The sequence below is a fragment of the Lolium rigidum genome, chromosome 1, assembly GCF_022539505.1.
Source record: "Lolium rigidum isolate FL_2022 chromosome 1, APGP_CSIRO_Lrig_0.1, whole genome shotgun sequence".
Classification (NCBI taxonomy): domain Eukaryota; kingdom Viridiplantae; phylum Streptophyta; class Magnoliopsida; order Poales; family Poaceae; genus Lolium; species Lolium rigidum.
In genome coordinates this window covers 83,233,070-83,254,823 of record NC_061508.1, presented here as the reverse complement: position 1 = coordinate 83,254,823, position 21,754 = coordinate 83,233,070, and the positions used below count along the sequence as shown (strand labels likewise).

Here is a 21,754-nt window from a genome sequence, read left to right as displayed (position 1 = left end):
GATCGGCTCTTTGAGCCGATCCACAGGAAACCCGAGAGCCGATAAGGCTCGTATTTAATGTGCACGTGTCTACCATGCAGGAACAATCGAAGCACTAACACCTTCCTGACCAGGTATAGGTCAGGTGGCACGCCCTAGCAACCGCCAGGACGCGGCCAGAAGATTTGCGGGACGACGCGAGGTGCCAGGGATCCACTAAGCGGCCTTGGGAGCTTCCCGGCTCTTCGTGTTGCTTAACCAAAGCCCGTCGGGGGGTTTTGGAGGGTAACAGCCGCCGAACCGCCTTTGCCCTTTTCTTTTTTTACCTTTCCCTCACCGACATGTGGGCCCCGCCCGTCAGCTTCTTCTTCCACCCGTGTCCGAGCAGGACTCCGTTGCCACCGTTGCTCAAGCCCTAGATCGACACGGACGAATCCTTGCCATCCGACACGCCCTCGACGTCCGTGCCTCCCCCTATAAAAGCCCCGCGACCCCCGCGTCTTTTTCCCCAAGCCGCCGCCCCAGATCGCGCCGCCAATCCGCGCCAATCGCTCGCCGCACTTGCCGCCGGCCGCGCCGCCTCCAGCCGCCCCTCGCCGCCGCCTTAGCCAACTATTGCCCGCGCCACCACCACCAAGCTCGCCGCCGCGTCGCGCCGCACGCCGTAGCCGCCACCGCCCCCGCCAGAAGCCGCCGTGCCGTCGTTTCTAGGGCCGAACCGCCGCCCGTCCCGCCGGCCAGGTGAGCTCGGTTTTTTTTTTAAAAAATTTTCTTTTCCTTTTTACTTCTGCACGTTAGATCTAGATCTAATGGCCTAGGTTAGATCTTAACCCGAATCGGTACGGGCCAATCACGTAGCGCCGCGTGGCATCCTAGTCAGCCTGGCCGGTCAGTTTTGGTCAAACACGTTTTTAAATTCATATTTGAATCTCAGATTTGTAGCAGAACTTGTAAATTCCATATAAAATCAACCATTGGGCCAAATTTTACAAATTTTATAGTTTCAGAAAGCTTGCAATCTGTAGAACACCTTTAGGCAATAATATAGCATAGGTACTGTGATGGTTTTCGTATTAAAATTCAGATAGGGAATTTGACTATTGTACACTATAAAAATTGTATAAAATAATCTACCGGGCCAAATTTTATGAATTTGTACTTTCTGGAATCCTCAGATCGTGTACTACAGTATGGTATAGGAGTTGTACAACTTTGATACGTGCACAAACTTGCTTTAATAAAATCTATTCAAATCAGTAATTCAATCATAATTCAAATTCTATAAATGATTTTTGAGTAATTCCAATTGCTCTGTCTTTGTATTACTGTAACCTATCCAGGGAGGTCAAATTCATATTTTTTACGACACATAATGCTTGCAGTAGCTAATTAATAAGGTTGTATGTGTTAAGTAGACACTCGATTAAGGGTTTTTCTAAATGAAATTAAATGTCCAGAATACTTTATTAACATTGCACATATCAGAGAACACATAATGCAACATTTACACACTACCTCTTTTGTGAAGTTAAATTGTTGCATAGCATGCATGCATACATGTCTATGATTGTCGTATTGAATGTTTGTTTATTTCTGTTGTGCTCGTTTGATTAGATTGTGGAGGAGATCAAGGTGGTGCTTGTGATTGCTGTGATTGTGCGGGTTGCTTTGATCAAGGCAAGTGACGCTCAATTCCTATCTATTTTTGTTACGCATTACTGTTTTTCAACTAGTATGCATGGTAGGATTTTGCTTTCGAAAATTATGCTATGCTTATCAATCCTAGTAGTGTGTAGTCACCCTTGAACCATTGCTAGTATTCTTAGTATGGCTAGCAAATAACAAAATGCCACTGCTGTTTTGGTTATTTTGGATTGTGAGTATTGAGAATTAAAAATTAATAACCCTAAATGAAACACCTGGGTGGATTGGTAATTGCTTGGAGGGCGGCTACTCAGGACCACATGACTCCTGTCTAGTTCTTGTCATGTGGTTGTCGTTGCCTGAGGGTACGCATATGTTGAGTGGCTACTCAGGGCCACATTGTGGTTGTCGTTGCCTGAGAGTGCACTTGTGGTTGGCCACTCAGGATTAAAGAGATTACTATGTCGTCCATGTTTTAGATAGCTTTCCAGTGCAACCTTATGGTATTATGGGCTCTGCCGGGATTAAGTAAGTTGTGAGGTCCAACTTGTTTGCTAGACATGATGATGTGGCTTGCAATCAACGGGAACGGGTCTAGCTAGTATGGTTGAAACCTCCTTCTGAAAGATCTTGTCTCATTCTTCTCTTGGGAGGGGTGGGTCGTAAGGTGAAAGTGCACAACCTCTCGAGAGTTAAACCTAAGATCTTAGCCGTGTCCCCGGTTATGGACAATTTGAGCATCTAGGCAGGGAATGTACGGAAGAATCTCATCACCTTTTCTGAATAAGTTAAAACTTGAGTAGCAACTGTCGAATAGTACCAGGGAGATGTAACCATGGTACTATTTATGACAATATTACAGGTTTTACAAAAAAATTGTTTTCAAATAAAATGTAGGATAAAATTGGCTTTATGCAAATTTGCCTAAACTCCACTTGCCAAATATCATGTAGATAGTCATGCCCAAAATTGCCACCATATAAGTGTCATTTGCCAGTACATCATTGTACTGACCTCCATTCGTGGGGCTGCATATTCAAACGTGCAGGTTCGTCTGAAGAGGATTACTAGGTAGGATCTCGAGTCTACATTCCAACATGTCTGCCTGTGGCGCATGAAGATGATGGAGGCTCATTGAAGTTTATTTCCGTTGTGTTTACTTTGAACAATTATTTTTGAGCTAGTCCAAGTGACTATGCAATTTGTAAGACCTTATTTATCTCATGTGGATCTACGTTGTAGTAAATTTGATACTATTGCTATGATTACTTCATCTGAAATGTGTGTGCTATCAGTGATCCCGGGAATAGCACAATACACAGGTATCTTGCCTTTATTTAAAAGGTAGGGTGCTACAAAGACCCGGCGGCCGCTCCTTCGGCGCCCGCGGCTTCCTCGCCTTCGGCGGCATGGTGGCGGACGAGAAGACGAGGAGGAGAACGGTGGTGGACGAGAAGACGAGGACGGGAACCGGAACCAGAAGACGAGGAGGAGAATGGACAAATTCGGCGGGAGTGATTGGGGATATGCAAGCAAATTGGAGGGAAATCAACAGAATTTGGCTTTCCTGTCGCCGACTACAAGGGTCCATACGACGTTTCGCGCCAAATTCTTTCGTCCGGAGTCCCCGAGCGCGCCCCGGGGAACCGGGGATGGCGTGGGCTCGCCGGATGGATGAAGGACCAAATCCAGACGAAAACAAGAAACCGAGGGAACGACTGGGCCAAATTTCATCGTCCGGATGAAAAATCGTCGCTCGGGAGCCTCGTCAGGGAGACGAGTGGAGATGCTCTAAATACTCTGCCCGCTTCACTTGATGCATATACGGCGCTTCCCGCTTTATTTTTATTTTTTGCTGCACCGAAACTTGATTCTCAAGTTCAGAAAGAAAAAAATAACTTCATTCTGAAATCTGAGCAACTTTACCGGGCTGCTCTTCTGTTGCGCACATTTGCCTCAACACGCGGCACTTGGAATACAGGTAAATAAAAATGGAACTTGGAATATACCTCACGGAGTAAAACTTCTGTCGTCCCGTCTCCTACGACAGACAGCATGATATACAACTCTAACGCAAAAAAAAACTTCAGAAACTTCTAATACCACATCATATCTAGTTTCCTATTAGCATCTTACAAGGCCGGTCATTTGAGATTCGCAAGGTCTTCAAGAGGCACTGGTATAGAAAAGGTTCATGGCAACGCATGAGCAGCAAGCTTCCAGACAAACTCGACATACAAAAACCGCGTCATCAGAATACGAGGTGTTATTAATGTGCAACAAGCTTCCAGACACTTATGCTGCTACAATGAATAGTTTGGGTGATTCGCAATAGGAACATGTAACTGCAAAAGAACACAAAACGAACAGTATAAAGTTAGGCAATCAGGTTATGTAGTGAAGGAAATAAATAAATAAAGGAACAAAACAATGAAGACGCACAAGGCATGTAACTCGAGACTTTCCTAACAAAATAGCATCAATGGCAACATCTAACGCACAATATCCGGCCACTTCGTGATTCTGTTAAAAATATGTTCTGTTTATCGAAAATATGCAAGTAAATGTAAACAGTATATATTGAGGTAGCCATAGATCTATGGCCCCTTCCCAGCTAGTTTCCTGCTAAGCTCAACACCTCTTGTATGAAAAACACAACCAATATCGGCAGCCTTTTGTATTTTGGTTCTCAAACAACACCGGCATAACATTCACTTGTGGCGAACGACATTTCTTCCGTGGCGACCATCTGTCGATTATGCTACTCACTGACAACAGTCCGATTTAACTACTAGTGTATGGACAGAAGCAACACAGATGACTAGGGAAAAGTTGTAAATGCATATTTGAAATCTGTCATGACTCCTAGTACTGGTGCCCAGGTATGTCCCAGTAGAAACAAGGCCCAACCAGTAAGGATCATGATAGCCATAGCACAGAATACAAAAGCCTCCTCTTGGGCTTTTGGAACCTCACTCTGCTGGTGGAAATGCAAAGTAAAATTGGTTTGCACTCAAGCGGCTGCCAAGCCTCTGCACCAAGTAACTTTGTTTGTTTTCATTGTTCTTCCTCCTACAAAAACACTAGAATGATTCTTTTTTTAAGGTAACACTAGAATGATTTCCTTCCTACCTATGCCCCTGATTGTGTTTTCCTGTTTCTTTTGGTCTATTTGTCTATTTGGAAACTGGACGTGCAGATAATGACCATAATTTGAAGTGCAAGATAAAACAAGCAACTCGAAACATGAAATAAAATACCACATTTAAGTAACAAGAGCAACTTAAAACATCATGTACATTAAAGAAGAGTAAAGGGCCTTCCACCAAAGAGGTTTAGAACACTTACTAACTAACATCCACTTCAGTATCTGGCCCACTTCCACCCAAACTTCGATCATCCGGAGAAGCTACTGTGAATTCTCCACCCGTTACAGCCATATACTCATGTAGCTGTAATCATGAACATTATGCAGGGTCTCTACTTCTATGCCTGCGGTGTCTAGAACGCTTTCTACTTCTGTCTTTATCTGATGACTTTCTACTGCTAGATGCATATTTATCCTTGTATTCATCACTAGAATCAATGTCAGGCGTGCGGGTCCGGTGGCTCCTTTTCTCCTGGCGTTTTCTCTTATTCTTTGGCTGTCACTGGACGAATCGGCATCAGGAGTTCTACTCCGGACAGTTCTATGCCTTGAATGTGACTTTCTTTTCTTACTCCTGCGCCTGTTCACCAGAAGAATCAGAATCTGGTGTTGCGCTCCTAATTTTATGATGTGATCTTCTTTTCCTGCTCCTGTGTCGTGCAATCTCGGTATCAGACTCTGAGCTACCATTCCAGACTTGACGATGTGAAGAGTGTGACCGGTCTTTCTCAGCTCTATGCTCTTGCTTTTCATATTTTGAATCAAGCTTTTCGAAACCATCTCCATTTGCATTATCAGCTTTCACCGAGTCAAAGGGAATCTCATTCTCCTTTATCTCTCTGCAAGCAGTTGTTTTTTCATTCCTAGAAACGCTTCCATCAGCTGTTGGAAGGATTTCTGATCTCAATAAGACATTCTGTGGCATGGCAGGTTTTTCTGCAGGAACCTCCAGCCCCAGTTCTTTACCTAAAGATTCCAGGAAATCTTCAGCAACAAGACGATTAAGAGCCATATTGGCACCTTCACTCGTTTTCACTGGATCCACCGGTTTATTGCTAAGAGGTTCATCCATATCATCGTCTGAATCATCAGAAAAGATAGCCTGCAACACACAACAAATAACATGTAAAATATAAAGGTACAGAACCCATACATTAAGCTATTGTTTAACTACATCTATGTTTGGTAATAATATGAGATGGCATTTCGTGATGTAACATTTTCTCTACTATTGCGCACTGAAGTTTGGAGTTTTTTCTCCTTGAAAGGAACAAAATCAAATCACATTCTTCATATATTGTACATGCAATACTTAAGGAACTTTGGAGGATAGGATTCCTATAGGAAAAATTCCTATGGTGCCGTTTCGAACAAAGGAATAGAATTCTAAGATTCTAGAGAGCAGAAAGTGAAGAGAGCAAGCATCAAACATGCCATTTTAGGTCCCGTTTGGAACAAAAGAAAAGTGAAGGAACTTTGGAGGATAGGATTCCTATAGGAAAAATTCCTATGGTGCCGTTTCGAACAAAGGAATAGAATTCTAAGATTCTAGAGAGCAGAAAATAAAGAGAGCAAGCATCAAACATGCCATTTTAGGTCCCGTTTGGAACAAAAGAAAAGTGAAGGAACTTTGGAGGATAGGATTCCTATAGGAAAAATTCCTATGGTGCCGTTTCGAACAAAGGAATAGAATTCTAAGATTCTAGAGAGCAGAAAGTAAAGAGAGCAAGCATCAAACATGCCATTTTAGGTCCCGTTTGGAACAAAGGAAAAGTGTAGGAACTTCGGAGGATATATGATTCCTATAGGAAAGATCCTATGGTGCCGTTTTGAACAAAGGAATAGCATTCTAAGATTCCTCTAAATTTCCTATGCAATAGGCTATTCCACAGGAATTTTGAAGGAAAACTAACATGAGGTCTCACCTTATGTTTTCATCTACTTGTGTCTATAATTCCTGTGTTTTTCCTGTAACATTCAACGGCGTTTTTTAAACTTTCCTGTTGTTTTGATTCCTGCAGGAATTCAGAATACATGACATCTCAATTCCTGCATTTTTCCTATTCCTACGTTTTGAGTTCCTTCTTTCCAAGCAGGACCTTGCTGTAACAGGATATTCCTTCAGATCTTTTTGAATTAAACTTGAACTTCTAGCCAATGTTTCCAATAAGTGTATAGGAGATAGGGAACACACATTACCTTGTAAAGATCAACAGGTCTCTGCATACTGCTCGGCACGATATCAGGGTCATTTGCATGTACATCTGCATCTGTCTGTTCTGTTCCTCCAGCAGAAGCGTTCTGTGAAATCACACTTGAGCTCTTCACATCATCATTTGTCCTTTTAGTGGATTCTGTCATAAACATGAGGGTGTCCATCTTGCTTATTGGTCTTCGAAGAGGCATTGGCTGCACATACGACATGCATGGTCAGATACCAGCATGAGTGCCATTTTAAAAATATATTCAATTCGATGCAAAAAAAACACAAAGTAGAGTGACAGTGCTATAGACTAATACATCTCTCAGCTACCAAATCAGTAACTAATGAGTGTCTACAACTAGAGAGGGAAAACTGCCAACAGCAAATAGAAGGGGAACTTTACAGCTGTGCAAAAATGGGAAATTGCACTGGCACACTCCTATCAAATGTATATGTGGCCCTGTTCCTTTTTAGAAATAGCCAGCAATTTATTGTCCTTATCATGTGTACTTAACTTCTACACTTCATTTTCCCATCATTCTTTGCCTAACAAATACATACCCAAACCATATATGATCATTTGAGTTTACCTTCCCCATGAAAGGATCAACAATATCAAAACGCTTGCACAGTATTGGTGAAGGACGCCATTCAAACTCCTCCCTCGGTAAATACATGGGTTTCTCATCTCGGGGTACTGCAGAGCTCTGTATTGATTGATCAAGGATCAATGTGTGCAAAAACATAAGACAATACCGATGGGCCTAAGTAAGTTAACCCACCTCCGATTGAGTTGATGGTACAAAACGTTGCTCGTTTAAACCCAATATTGATAAAGGATCTATAGCCTTATATTCTTTGCCTTTTTCAATTGCGTCTGCAGCAGCCTCAAAATCTAGTCTTTCACGAGCACGGTCCGCCTCTGACATAGAACTTGTAGGTACAACACTTGCAATTCGAAGACCTCCCTGATATTTTTCCTTCAGAAACTGCTCAAACCTTGCTTGCTTTGCAGGCTCATTTCTAAAAGGCTTCTTTGAATCTGGTACGCCATCCTGTTAAAAAGAACAATAATACATTTGCATAATCAGACTAGGATAAGGTAATTAATAAAAGGAATGTGGCTCTGACAAATAATTGGTAAAACAGTGCAATACAAAAACATACAAGAGATATTGGCTTGACAAAGGTGTCCCCCAGATTTGATTGTAATTGAACAGCTTCCTTTGCAGAAAAATATGTGCTAGATGATTTGGAGGTTCTATCGAGGGGCCTTTCACCAAGGATGTTTCCACGATTCTCAGCTGTTAACTTGTCAGAAGAAGGCTTTGACTTCACGGAATCAGGTCTTTGCTGGTCAACAAACTTCTGTTGATTCTCCCATAACTTCCTAGCATAGTAGCTAAATCCATCTCCCCCATCAAGGAAAATAAATTGTGGGTTTGCTTTACTTTTTTCCTTGTAGAAATCCTCTATGTGTTTCCCACAACGAGCAACCATAGCAGCACAACCCTCAATCAATAATCTTAAGGTAGTGTCTTCTGGAGGAGGAACCTCAGGAGGAGCTAGATCAGAATATTTATCAGCTGCCTGAATTGGACTTGAGAACTTATGGTGGCCGTCAAAATCAGCTGGGATCTCAGGAGGGTGAAATCTGAAAGTCATCAAATATCGATAATGATATAGGATAAACATATATAGCGGATGAAACATGGAGTTGAGTAAAATTAATTTGCCGCACATAACCTACACTAATATAGTATATACATATACAGGAGCTAACAGGTGTATCATCTTTTCATTTATTTGCTGATTTCACTCAGCAATGCGGCCTCTACCATGGTGAGACCAAATGAGGGAACCAGTCAACTAGCCTTGGTCCTCAGGGTGAACAAGCATGTTTTTGACGGGTGGGCAGAGTGAGGGAGGTGGCTCCCTGGTTTTGCACCTGGGGGTAGTTTCTACACTTCGACAATAGTTCAGAGAGAGAGAGAGAGAGAGAGAGAGAGAGAGAGAGAGAGAGAGAGAGCAGGATGTGATTCAGTTAAAAACACATATCGCCAGACACAATTGAACATGAGGATTTCATTGGCTCGCTAGACCTATTTTGAGTTAAATTAAAATTAAACTGTAAACCAATTTCTTAATACCCTAAAAAACTGTTGGTTAGATTTACTTTATACCATCCTATTTAGAGTAATATAATTGTCTACCAGAGGATTAGGTTTTCATTACATGTGATGCTTATCTACTACTTTCTTTGTACAAATGTTCACAAATCACACATGCAGCTTCCAAATTAAATGTCATGTTATATAACAGGTTTCCGTAGCAAAATATAAAATAGCAAAAGAAACTAACATAATGACTGGATTCAAACAACTCATATTTCTGAAGTTCAAGCAAGTAAGAAAAACCAAGCTGATCCATCATGAATAACCAAGAAGTGTAACCTTTCAAGTTTATACTCCGAATTTGAGGCAATTTTGAAGCTCAGGAAGACACCTCTCTTCCTATCTTCAAGTTTAAACTTACTATCACCAGATGTTTTCGAAGGCTCGATATCAACTTCTGTTAGTTCATAAGAGAACCCTGAAAACAGCAAATGTTAGGAAAGAACAGCAGGTGTAAAATATCAAAGGGTCAATCTGTCTTAAAGAAAAGATATATTCTTCAGACACTAAACATAGTAAGTCTCATAAAGCTGAATATGCACAACCGTGAAGGCTTCCATTTGACAGCACACATCATCAGAGAAGAAAATTAGACTTCATCTTCGAAGGCACAAAAAAATAACAATTGTATATTCAGAATCTACCTTAACACACTAATGCATTTCAGTAAGAAGTGACATACACAAAAACATCATATGTTTCCAGTCTTAAATTAAACGCTCCTAAGCCCTGAGTGGTGGCAAAATGCCTAGCGCTTAATTGGACTTAGCGCTTTAATCCTTCAGAAATGGGAAAGGAAGAGGCAGAACGCTCGCTCTAACAGAACCTTGTGTTTCAATCAAGACCTCTCGTACTAACATGATGGTTATATGGCCAGAAGATTAATCAATTACCTGATGCATAAATATCCTCATCTTCAACACCAAGCTCTTCGAGTGCTCCAATTCCAAAGCCAGGAGCATATTGTCCTGCTGGTGATCAAATAACTAGTTAAGATTTTTGCCCTAGAAATACCTAAGCAATATCGACAAAAAAGAAAATGGTATAGAAGAACCATGACTATCATACAGTTAGAAATCAGGAGATTTCCCCTCACTGAAGCATCACTTCTGTTTCTGTCCCTGTTTACTGACTTCTGCGATCTTTTCCTATCTACAAAAAGAACAAATTTTAGATCAAGCTGTCAAATTTCTTAAATGATTATCTCTGTCAGAATATGGTACCTTTGAACTCTGGAGCATGCTTGAATGGGTCAAAACCTAAACCATGCAAATCCTCCTTTGGATGAAGTACATACACCTAAATATATAGAGCAGATCAGCAGATATTTTCTTAATGTGAATTGCGAATATACCAAGCAACCATGAATATGAAATAAGTTTTTTCGCGAAAACACAAAAGCCTTGCATTTCGATGCATTGATAGAAAAGAAGGTTATAATTACAAGTCCCCGAGAGGACAGACACCCCCGCTTTACAACTCAACCAAAGAAAAGAAAAACGCTAATCTAGGGGAGTAGCTGGCGGACACCCCGGGCTCCCACGTCCGCCCACTGCCGCGCCTCGGCCTTTATGTCGTTGAACAAGGATGGCACCGAAGGTTGCGCGTTGTCGAAGACCGCGGCATTCCGGTGCTTCCAAATCCACCATGCCGTAAGCATGATTATCGACGAAGTGCCCTTACGCAGCTGGTGAGGGGCGGTCCACACCACCAGCGACCACCACTCCGCGAAGTCACCCTCAGCCATAGGAGGACCTGAGGTGGATCGGATCGACGAGAGGACCTCGTACAAGACCGTCCTAGAGAAGGAACACCTCAGTGAGTAAGTGTGTCATGGTCTGCATGGACTGATCACACAACAGGCATCTGGGCGCATGTGGTAAGCCGTGTGGCGCGCCCTCTCGCTCGCCCAACACCAGGCAGGCAGATAAAGAACTTCACCCTTGGCGGCGCCCAGGATTTCCAGTTCAGCTCCCAAGATCCTAAGATGATCGCCCCGTGGAAGAGGGTGTCATAACATGAGCGAGAATTGTAGTGACCATCGGTCGACCAGCGGCAAACCATCTTGTCTTGGTCCGGCGCCTCTGAGCCTGCCCCATAACTGCACATACTGCCAAAGCGCAAGGGCACTCGGTGCGCCAACAATGTCAGGGATCCAAGTGTGGTCCAACAACGCCAACGCTTCACGGACCGTACGCGCCTTCCTGCGGCGTTTAGGTACCAGCGCATAGACCTTAGGCGCCGTCTCCTTGACGGACCTGCCATCCAGCTGTCCTCCCACAAGAGGGAGGACTCCCTGTTGCCAAGCACCATCGAGGTGGAGGCCACGAAGACGTCCAACTCCGCCTTCGAGAACTGCATGTTGAGCCTGCGCCAAGGTCGCATGGGGTCAATACGCATCCTCCATAGCCAGTGCACCCTAAGGCTGATTGCGGTGCGAGCTAGGTCAGGGATACCGAGGCCTCCGAGACACCGTGGACGGCACACCCTGAACCATCATTGGCATCCGCCCTGCCGGCCCAGAGGAACCCCCTCAGGATCTTGTTGACCTGTTTAAGCGTCCTCTTGTTGAGACTTAGTACCAACAGCTGGTGCAGCAGGATCGCCGCAAGCATTGCGTGGATCAGCCCGCCAGGTGGGGAGTCTATCAGCAAGCCTGGGCTGGAATGATGTAGCTGTCAGCCGTCTGGTGGAAAGCGGGATGCCAATGTACTTCACCAGGAAGGCGCTAGCTGGCACTCCATGAGCCCAACGGCGCCAGCGGCCTCCTCGTCCAACAAGCAATAGGGGAAACCGAGCATTTGGCGAAGTTGGAGCATAATCCGGAGGCCTGCCCGAAGAGCTCTAGAATGCCTCGGATAGCGCGCAACTCTGTCTCATCCGGATGGCAGAAGAACACCATGTCATCCGCATATAGCGAAACCGACGTCACCAATCCGCAGAATACCCAGCTCAATGGCCTTGGCCAACACCCTATTGAGCGAGTTCATCATCAGAACGAACAACGATGCCAACAAGGGATCACCGTGTCTCAGACCCCTTCGATGTTATATGGGGGGCCTGGCTCGCCATTCATCAACACCCTGGTACTCGCCGTGGAGAGTGGAATGGATACAAGCTCACGGAACCTCAGACCAAACCCGATCTTTCAAAGGACCTCCATCAGGAACCCCCAAGATACGAGCGATATCCGCATCACCCTCGGCTCTTTCCCCCTATGGAGGAACTTAGCGGTCTGCTGGACCAACATAAAGTTGTCATTGATGCAACGTCTCCGAATGAAGACGCATTTGTTATGATCCACCAGCGACTCCAGCCGGGGGACCAATCGAGTAGCCAATGTTTTCGCCGCAAGCTTGGCGAACATGTGAATAAGACTGATCGGCCTATAATCACCCAGCGCGCTGCATCCGGGCGCTTGGGCAACAGAACCAATCGTGTATAGCTTGTCAAAGGCTGCCATGAAATCAGCCTTGATCACACCCCAGCACTTTTGCAGGAACTCAGCCGTGAAGCCATAAGGCCCCGGCGCCTTGCCCGATGGTAATTGCCTAACCACCTCCCAGACCTCATCCTCGTAAACGGCACCGAGTGAAGGCGGTCCACCAAGGTGCCGACCAAGCCCTCGAAGTGCGCAAAGGTAGCTTCAGCCAAGGCTGCATGGCCGGAGACAACCGCACCATCTACCTGTATGCTATGTATCACATTATTCGACGCCTGTAAGCCGCGTGCTGGTGGAAGAAGGTTGTGTTGGTGTCCCCTTCCCTCAGCCATGCAATCTTAGCCCGCTGGCGGGCCATCGTGCGCTCGAGGGAAGCCAAACCCAAGTAGGCATGCTTAAGGTGCGCCCGGAGTCGACGCTCATCCGGAGATAATTGTCCTGATTCCATGGCGATGTCCAACCTCAGCACCACCTCCCGCGCTATCATGCTATCATTAGCTGCAGTTTGACATAGCCGACTTTCTTGTCGCTCCGGCTCAAAAGGCTGCGCACCGTGAGTTTCATCTTTGCGGTGAGCCTCCGGAAGGGATCCGAGTCTCCCTGAACCACGCGTGAACTACCTCACTGAACCCATCCAACTTCAGTCAGAAACGCTTGAACGGGAACTTCCGCCCCGCTGACTGTGTGGTGCAGTCGAGGAGGAGGGGGCAATGGTCCGCCACTACCGTCACCTAGCAGCGCAACGTGCAGCTTGGAGCTCCTCCCACGCCACGATGACGAACACTCGATCGAGCCAAACGAGTGGGAGTTTCCCGCTCATTTGACCATGTGTACCACCGGCCGTGCAGGTAGATCTCTTTGAGCTTGCAATCGTTCATAAAGCGACGAAAACTTCCCATCATCCTACGGTTCAAGTTCCCGTTGCCGCACAGAGCCCACGGTCCTTGGTAAATCACGCGGATGTCGCGAAGCTCATCAAGGAAGGCAACCTTGTCAGCCTCAACCTGTGAGCCGTAAACGCAAGTCAGTTACCACCATGGTTCCCTCCCTATGGGGGACACCCTAGCCGTGACACCGTAGCACCGAAGTGGGTGCTCTCAAGCTGCACCACCCTGCTCACCCATAGGCCTGGAATTAAAACTCGAAACTCGCGAGCTAAATGAGTAACTCGCAACTCGACTCGCCTCGACTCGAACTCGGTGTATAACGAGCCAAGCCGAGTTTCATATTTTGTCGTTAAACGAGTTCAAGCTAAACGAGTCGAGTTCATCGAACTCGTGAGTAGCTCGGTAAAAATGAAGTCGGCCCAAGCCCGTCAAAATGGGCAAGTATATTTATAGTTTCTCAACTTGGAAACCGTATTCTTGTGATATATTGATGGTTGTGGTTTATATTGTTCTGGTACCATAATCCTAATGTTTGTTGTTCATCATTCATGCCGAAATATTCGGAAAAAATGCACTATATATTTTACATGTTCTATTTGACAGTTTTAAACGAGCTACTCGTGAGTTACTTGCGAGCTTTGCGAGTCGTGCCGAGTTTCAAATCCAGACTCGATTGTTAAACGAGTCGAGTTGAGCTAACTCGATTGTTGACCGAGCTTTAGCGAGTCGAGCCGAGCTGGCTCGGCTCGAATTCCAGCCCTACTCACCCATGCCACAATCACCCCACCACGTGTGTCAGTCGCCGGCAAGCAGAAGTAAGCATCAAAATCCGCGCCTAGCCTTTCCATAACAATGGCATGAGTTACAATCGATAGTTTCGTCTCCTGGAGACATACAATGGACGCACCCGTGGTACCCACAACACTCCTAGCACCCGTTCGTTGTGCGCTATCATAAAGGCCTCGCACATTGGCCACCATAATCTTAGGTTCGTACAACATCGGAACAACTGGCAACACCCGAAAAAACCCCTGTCAGGCCTCCACGAGGCGACCACCCAACATCCCCAACAACGGCGGGGAACAACCTGTGATCGAGGAGAGCGACCATCCGTAGAACTCCGCGATCGCCTCGATCATGTCATCCGTCAAGGGGAGCTACATCTTGTGGTAGGCTTCAAGGGCTGCCACCGATGGCGCCTCATCCCCTGTAAGCAGGCCAAGCTTGCGCATAAGGTTCCACACAGCTTTCATCTCCGTGTTCATCACTCCTGGCTGGCCTGCAATCCTCAAGCTACGGCGCGGCTGGAAGTTGAGCTCCACCAACCTACGCCTCACGGCTGGAGTCTGCATGAGAGCATCAGAGCGCGATTAGCCAGAGTGGCATGTGGCCGAGGTACCGGCGATTGATGCGCCCTATTGGAACACCATCGGCGGCGAAGCGAAGCAACATACCGCTGAGGATTGCACCGTTTGGCGTAACAACAGGTCAACTGTCACGATTGCCACGCACCGAGGGTGGATCCACATATATCTCCTCGTCCACGGTCTCATCACCAGAACCAACAATCCCAGAGTCACCCACTGACAACACCTGGGCTTGCGACAACCATGCTGCGACAGCCAGCACTGTGTGCAGCAGCACATCATCCTGGCCGACCCAGCCCACCAACCCGGTCCGTAGCTTCCTTGAGCCCCTCTGGACTAGCAAAGGCGTCGAGGCCCAGCGCCGGCCCGGGAACAAACGGCCCAGCCAAGGTCTCCAGCGTCATCCTTTGGACAGCGTCTCAGGCGCTAGCTGGCGCGGCGCAGCGGGCAGGACCACAACGACCGAGCCAACCCGAAACACTCCCCCCACGCTTGCCTCCCCTCCTTCCCCTCCTTCTGCAGCTTCCGATTCGTCCGCATCTCTAGTCTCCATCGGGGAGAGCTCATTGACCGAGCCCTGGACCACCAACGGCTCCATGGCAGGGGATCCAGAGGCAAGGCACTCACAGCAGCCCCACCACTTCCATCCTGGTTGGCGGTGCTTTCGACGACAGCTTTTGCCCTCAGCGCCTGCACCTTGCGCCCACCGCGTCGCCGCTTTTTCGCGCGTCGGGACATGTCAAAGTTCGGCTCACCGACGACCGCGCTAGACGTCAGCGTCCTGGTGGCCCCACCCGCTCATGCCAGCTTGACCAGAAGACGACGAAGCGCCGCCGCCACTCCCGCCGGACCCAAGCAGCATGTCCGGCATGCCCCTCGTGTAGGTGTACTGTTGCCTCATTGACCATGCTGGCGTCCGCCCGCCAATACCGTCGTTTCGGCCGTTGGAATCACCTCGCGGCGTGGGGCAGCGGTAGTCGACAGTTCTTGTCACGTGGACGAGTAGCGGGTAAGCCAGTGTATTGATATGCGGCGGCACGACGGCCTGCGTGGGCGCCGCCATGTCCTCCAGCGACGGCGGCTCGTCAGGTTCAACAACGTGCAGGTCCACCTCCCTCGGAATCAATGTCGGGTCTAAGCACCACGCCGAGAGACGGAACGTGCCCATGTCAGCGTGGCTCCGAGTGAGTGGGTGGAGGCTCTCCACCCAGGCCGACGGAGCAAGGACCGGGGCCTCCGCCATGGCAAGGTTCCACGCGTTGGCAGGGACGCCCTCGTCCTCGGCGTGAACGCAGAGGCCGCCGGAGGCGGCATGCGTGCGACACGACCATGGCCGAAGCAGCAACCTGAAGAATGGCGACGCCAACACCTCGACCTCGTCGTGCAGCACCCTATCCTTGTCTTCCTTCGCGGCGAAGAGAAGTAGGAAATCTTCTGGCCGGTGGCAGTGGACGGAGAAGCTCCCCGACGGTAGCCCATGCGCATCCTCCAATGCCATGGCCACCTCCTCCGTGGTCACCGCGCGACGCACGCCCACAATCACCGCTAGCGGCGCTTTGGACAGCGCTTCCTCAGCCTCGTCAATCTCTGCCGTTCGTGGCAGTAAGCAAGCCGCAAGCCGCGCGAGCTCGCCCCCGACCGCCATTGCACGAAGCTCCAGGGGCGCCACTTGCTCATCAGCACCACGGCGCGATCGCGCTACCTCCACCGCACGGCGAGCCGACGGAAGGATCGGAGCAACGACGCGATCGGTACCGACAGGCACCGTGGCCACCGCACGCGTAACACGTTGGCCGACACCACCACACTGCAGATCATCACGGCACCCAACGGCAGCCCTCTGCGGCACGGCTTCACGGCAAGGTGCAACCGCAGCCCTAGCAGGCGCAGCACCATGGCGAGCCATGGTGTCCACCCTGAGCTGCGCCACCGTCTGTCCTCTCCACCCACGGGCATCACTTCTCTGTGTCGTGTGTGTGTTTCCATGGCAGCCTGGCGAGCCTCCGGCGCACGCGTGCAAAAAACAGATAAGCCCCTCCCCAGTCAAGTCCAGCAGAAAAGCTCAAACTGAGGTTCCCACCGTTCCCTCCAGAGCCAACCAATAGCATAATTAGGGAAATAGGGGGTGAATAGTTTACATTGCATGATATGGTTTAAATGAATTGTAAGGATGAATAAGGTAAATAGATGATATTGGAACGTATTAAGGCAAACTAAAGGAAATAGATAGGTTGCAAATGCATGCCATCTTGATCCTGTCCCCCCAGAAATCATGTATTCCATTTTGGCCACTCCTGTTCTGTTTTCATATCATTTTCGCTCATTCTCTGCTCTATACCAATCCAGCAGTCACGGATTGGAACTTCGAACATGGTACCACCATCGCCAAGGATTGTAGCTTTGCATTCTCTGTTGATCTGACCTCACCATATCATCAAGTCAAGAAACTCAATGCACATTTCGGTTTGCTAGAATAGAGTGGTGCTGGCTCAAGGCAAGGATAGAAACTGGTCGGCTTCACAATCTCTGCTGATCGACCTCACCGTATCATCAGGTCAAGGCAAACCCGATGCACATCTAGATTTGCTAAAATAGGGTGGTGCTGGCTCGTGGCAAAGACAGAAACTGGTCATCCTTGCTGGTGCTCGCTCTTTAGGGCAGCAAAGCAATTGGATTTTAATTGTTCCTGCTGACAGAGATGGAAGGGGAGCAGATTCTTGTTGCTCATGAGACAGAGGCAAACAGAGGAGACGTGGGCTGATACACCAACAAACTGACTGAATAATGAGAACTTCTGGGAGAAGCTAGAATAGAAAACATTTAAACTAAGGGATAGTGCCGACAATGGCAAAAATGATACTAAAACAACAAAAGGGTGACAAGTAAAAAAAACATGAAGTTTTTAGGACAGAACCCACGACAGCGTACATTTGCAGTGGTAAAAACAAACTTTTTCCAAATCAGAACTTTTGCTAACATTCTTTCCAACACAAAATACCATGCCTTAGATACTAATTCATTTGTCTTTTATTATGTTGCTATTTACTCTTCAGTCCTCAAGACAGAAATATGAGAATTGGTTTAGAAGCAATAATTAGTACTCCCTCCGGTCGGTTTAAATTGACGCAGGTGGTACACATACGGAAGACAGTTTCATGTGTTAAGCAGCGTCAATTAAATAGACCAGAGGTAGTAGGACCTAAAAATGTGATTCCACGAAAGCCTTGCTCAGTCAACTTAATAATAAATCAGATTCTATAGTTTCCTTTTGGAAGCGCTGTATGCAGTGTATAACAACACTCAAAAAACAGATCTATCAGGAATAAAAATAACTAGCAGATACAAGGAAAAGATCACAACAAGTTCATTTAAGTTGGAGAAAAGAATGTCCAGCAAACAAGTTAATGCATCCCAAAGAATCTCAGAAAAATTAAAAAAAAAAGTGAAACATTACAAGAGAAATGCTGACATACAGTTGAACAAGAAATGTATTGACTGAAACATATAAAGCACAAAGATACACTTGTCCTACTTACTGGAGTATTTCCGGAAGCACGCATATCATCAAATGATTCTGCAACATTTTCGTCCACTCTAGATTTCTGGGAAGAAACCTTATCTTGGTCCTCATTATTACTGATACCAGAGAGTGCAAGAAAGGCTTTTCTAGCTTCTCTGCGTGATTCTGTATGCACCAGCAGAAAATAGTTAGAGAACAATACACTAGCAGTTTCTAACCATTATTTCACTATTTCAGAAGCAGAGTGGATTTCTCTGAACAGGTAATATCTCTGGACTAAGATGAGCTCGGATTTTCTGCAGCTGAAGCTGAAGCTGGTACAAGAGGAAATTCATGGCTGTACGAACTGAGCGTCTGACTACATTGTGTGCCACACTTTGGATGCAAATGGCTGGACTTATGACAAAATTATTGAAGGCTGCACGGGACAATGTTCGATTTTGTGCCATATATCGACTGTGAGCGTTTCAAAATTAATAGACTGCAATGCATACCATATAAGGAATCGGCATGCGCATCTTTGATGGTACGACCTTGACGCCAGCCCATTTTCATCAGTAATTTCACACCTGCTCGTATGAAGCAAAGATATTCCTTTTATCTGAAAAATGCATATAAGGATGCACATGTTGGAAAGATAAAACAACATAGAAACAAACCAATCGAGGTTGTGGCAGGGACCACCAATTCATCCGGAACAGGTCCAGGTATAGCTGATGGTCTGCATATAGATATGCAACAAACCAACGATGAGTGTTTTTAAATACATATATCTATCAAAGTGTGGTAGCCAACCAAACATCACCCAAGCTAACTCTGCATCATGTCAGTTACACAACCAATAGCAAAGAATGTAAAGAAGCTAACCTCTCAATTTGTTCCTTGGATGCTTGTTTTCTGGCCTGTTCTGCAGCTGTAAAACCAAATGTATCATACTGTTGGGACGTTTCCAAGGCATTACCTCCCATATCCTGCAAGTGGTGCCCAAATTCTCAACAGATTAATTCCATCTCCATGGATAAAATTTATCCAGTGAAATTACTAGTACATGCCAAATGAAAAAAATTAGACACTCTTGGACTGTCAGGTTCAGTCAAATGTGTCTATTGATACCAGACAAAAAGCACTGATACATGCTTATCATTCTAAGAAATGTGAGATATTTTACAAGGACAATTATCTTTTGCTTCTCCGATAGGTATCGCCTGCACTAGAGGTACTTTTACCGCAAGCATCTGTAAATGGATGCACATGTTACCATGGTCTTTTAAGGCGGTAAGGCAAGGCAAGGCACCCAGCCTCGAACCAAACTATTATAAGCTCTTAAGGTGACGCATTAGACATTGTAGGAATAGGAACACAGAAATGGTGATAGATATTATCATTATTTTCAAGAAAATAAACAGCACACATATTACAACACAAATGGATATTCTTAAGATAGGCCACTATCGATGCAACAGTGCAACACAAGATTCTTCATGGACCAAAAGCCCAACTACTACTCCCATGACCTGATTCCTGCAACACCTCCCATCTCTTCCTCTCCTTCTTCCCCACAACAGCAGAAAACAGCACACAGCCTTCTCATCTCCCTCAGCGCAGCCACAACTCCTCACTACAGTAGCAGGGTAGGTCAGGGGAGGAGATCGGCAGAAGCAGCAGGGTGCTTGCTAGAGTGCATGGTGGCGGTGGTATCATTGTCTCCAAGACAGAGGATCAACGATGCAGCTCATTGTATGCCGGCAGAGGTTAATGGATCTTACAGGTTAATTACTTAGTCCAACTGCTCGTAGCTGAACAATAACATGCCTACACATGCCAAACTTGTTTCCAGATAGTGAAAATTAAAAATCCTGTTGTTTATCATTGTACTCCCAGTCATGGAACAATGTGTTTTACAAGCCAAACTTTACTAGTAAAAGAGGGGAAACCAATAAAATAGAAGCGTTTTCATTAAACTGTTTCTTCCTCACTAAACAACTAGAACATGATGTGTATGTCGTAAGCCCTCAGAAGCCAAAACATCAAGCAATCCAAATGGAATACCAAAACAGTCTGTGATCTGTGCTGACTATGAATAAGATTAATTTTGCATGCAATAATGTGAGGAGCAGAAGAAGAAAAATATTACATACCTTGATGTCTTCCTCATCAAGAAAGCTATATATGCTTTGCTTTTTATGCTCAGCTCTACTTTTTCGTGACGATGTAAATGTCTGTGGCACCCATCCTGTAGTATTGTTTACAACGAGATCAGTTTCTTCCATGGTACTTTCCACATATCAGAATTTCAAGCTTGAGACAGCATACCTTCTTTTGAGCCGGCGGTATTGTAAAAGCCAGCAGAGAAGCCTCCAGTAAATGCACCATGAAATCTTCTCCGCCCTTCCTCATCCCTCACCTACAATCACATTACAATCTCACTTTTAGTAAAGAAAATAAATGGTATAATAATCACTTAATAAAGTAAATCATGTGCTCAATTAGCTTCATGGGGATGCTAACAGAAGGAAATCTCAAAAAGATATAGCCACAAAACACTAAGTTGAATATCTTTTGCTTCTAAATCCCTAAACTGGAACAGGATCGCCAGCTCAGTTTGAATAAATAAACAGCCCCAGATGTATAAGCTAGCATGGAATCAATACTAAAGTATGAAATTGCGAGTAATCGTAGCTGAGCCCAATTAGAAACCAACGCGCTAGCAATTAACCCCATAGAAAGGAGAACAAATATGCGTATACTAAGGGGAGATTGAGTGAGATGTGCGGGGGAGGGACCTCCTGCTTCCAGGCGGGGAGGGTGCGGAGCTGGCCTGCTTCGGCGACGCCGCGGCGCTTGCGGGCGGAGACGTCCTCCTCCCGCTCGATGGGCGTGCCGTAGACCACAAGGTCCTGGCCGTCGTCGTTGGAAGCCATGGCCGCGGGAGACGGGGAGTGGCAAGCCCTAGGCCTCGCTGGTGGTGGAGGCGAAGCTGCTGGACAAGTTCGGGACACCGAGCGGGCCGGTGGCTACCAGAAGCCGCACATCCATCTTGGTGTTGGACCGGCCCACCGTTTTTTTTTTGGCTTTTCCGGTTTTCCTTTCTTTTATGCTGTTTCTTTTCTATTTTTTTTTTGTTTCTAAATTTGAACTTTTTTCACTTTTATTCAAAATCTGAGTTTCTAAAAAATTAAATTTTTTGAATATGAATTTTTTATTTCCTTAAAAAATTTACATTTTAAAATATGAATTTTTTGGATATCAGCATTTTTTAATTCAAACAACTTTTCAAACATGAACGCTTTAAAATTTTGAAAAAAAATCAAAAAAAATTTATTGAAATATGAATATTTTCGCATATAAACACTTTTTAAAATTTAAACCAATTTGAATGTTAACACTTTC

At 46.0% G+C, this 21,754-nt stretch overlaps 1 protein-coding gene across 1 annotated transcript; it reads right to left on the bottom strand.

Annotated features, from left to right (window-relative positions):
- Positions 1 to 3,609: 3,609 nt before the first annotated feature.
- On the bottom strand, positions 3,610 to 21,294 carry LOC124686887 (G patch domain-containing protein TGH homolog). The gene is given in 19 exon segments (XM_047220800.1): positions 3,610 to 3,968; positions 4,972 to 5,263; positions 5,266 to 5,359; positions 5,361 to 5,873; positions 6,971 to 7,180; positions 7,565 to 7,681; positions 7,757 to 8,029; positions 8,142 to 8,628; positions 9,428 to 9,566; positions 10,042 to 10,119; positions 10,217 to 10,300; positions 10,372 to 10,447; positions 18,381 to 18,529; positions 18,859 to 18,933; positions 19,024 to 19,085; positions 19,232 to 19,335; positions 20,503 to 20,597; positions 20,678 to 20,768; positions 21,148 to 21,294. Coding segments are annotated over 18 exon segments (2,958 nt in total). The 5' UTR covers positions 21,286 to 21,294; the 3' UTR covers positions 3,610 to 3,968; positions 4,972 to 5,090.
- Positions 21,295 to 21,754: the final 460 nt, after the last annotated feature.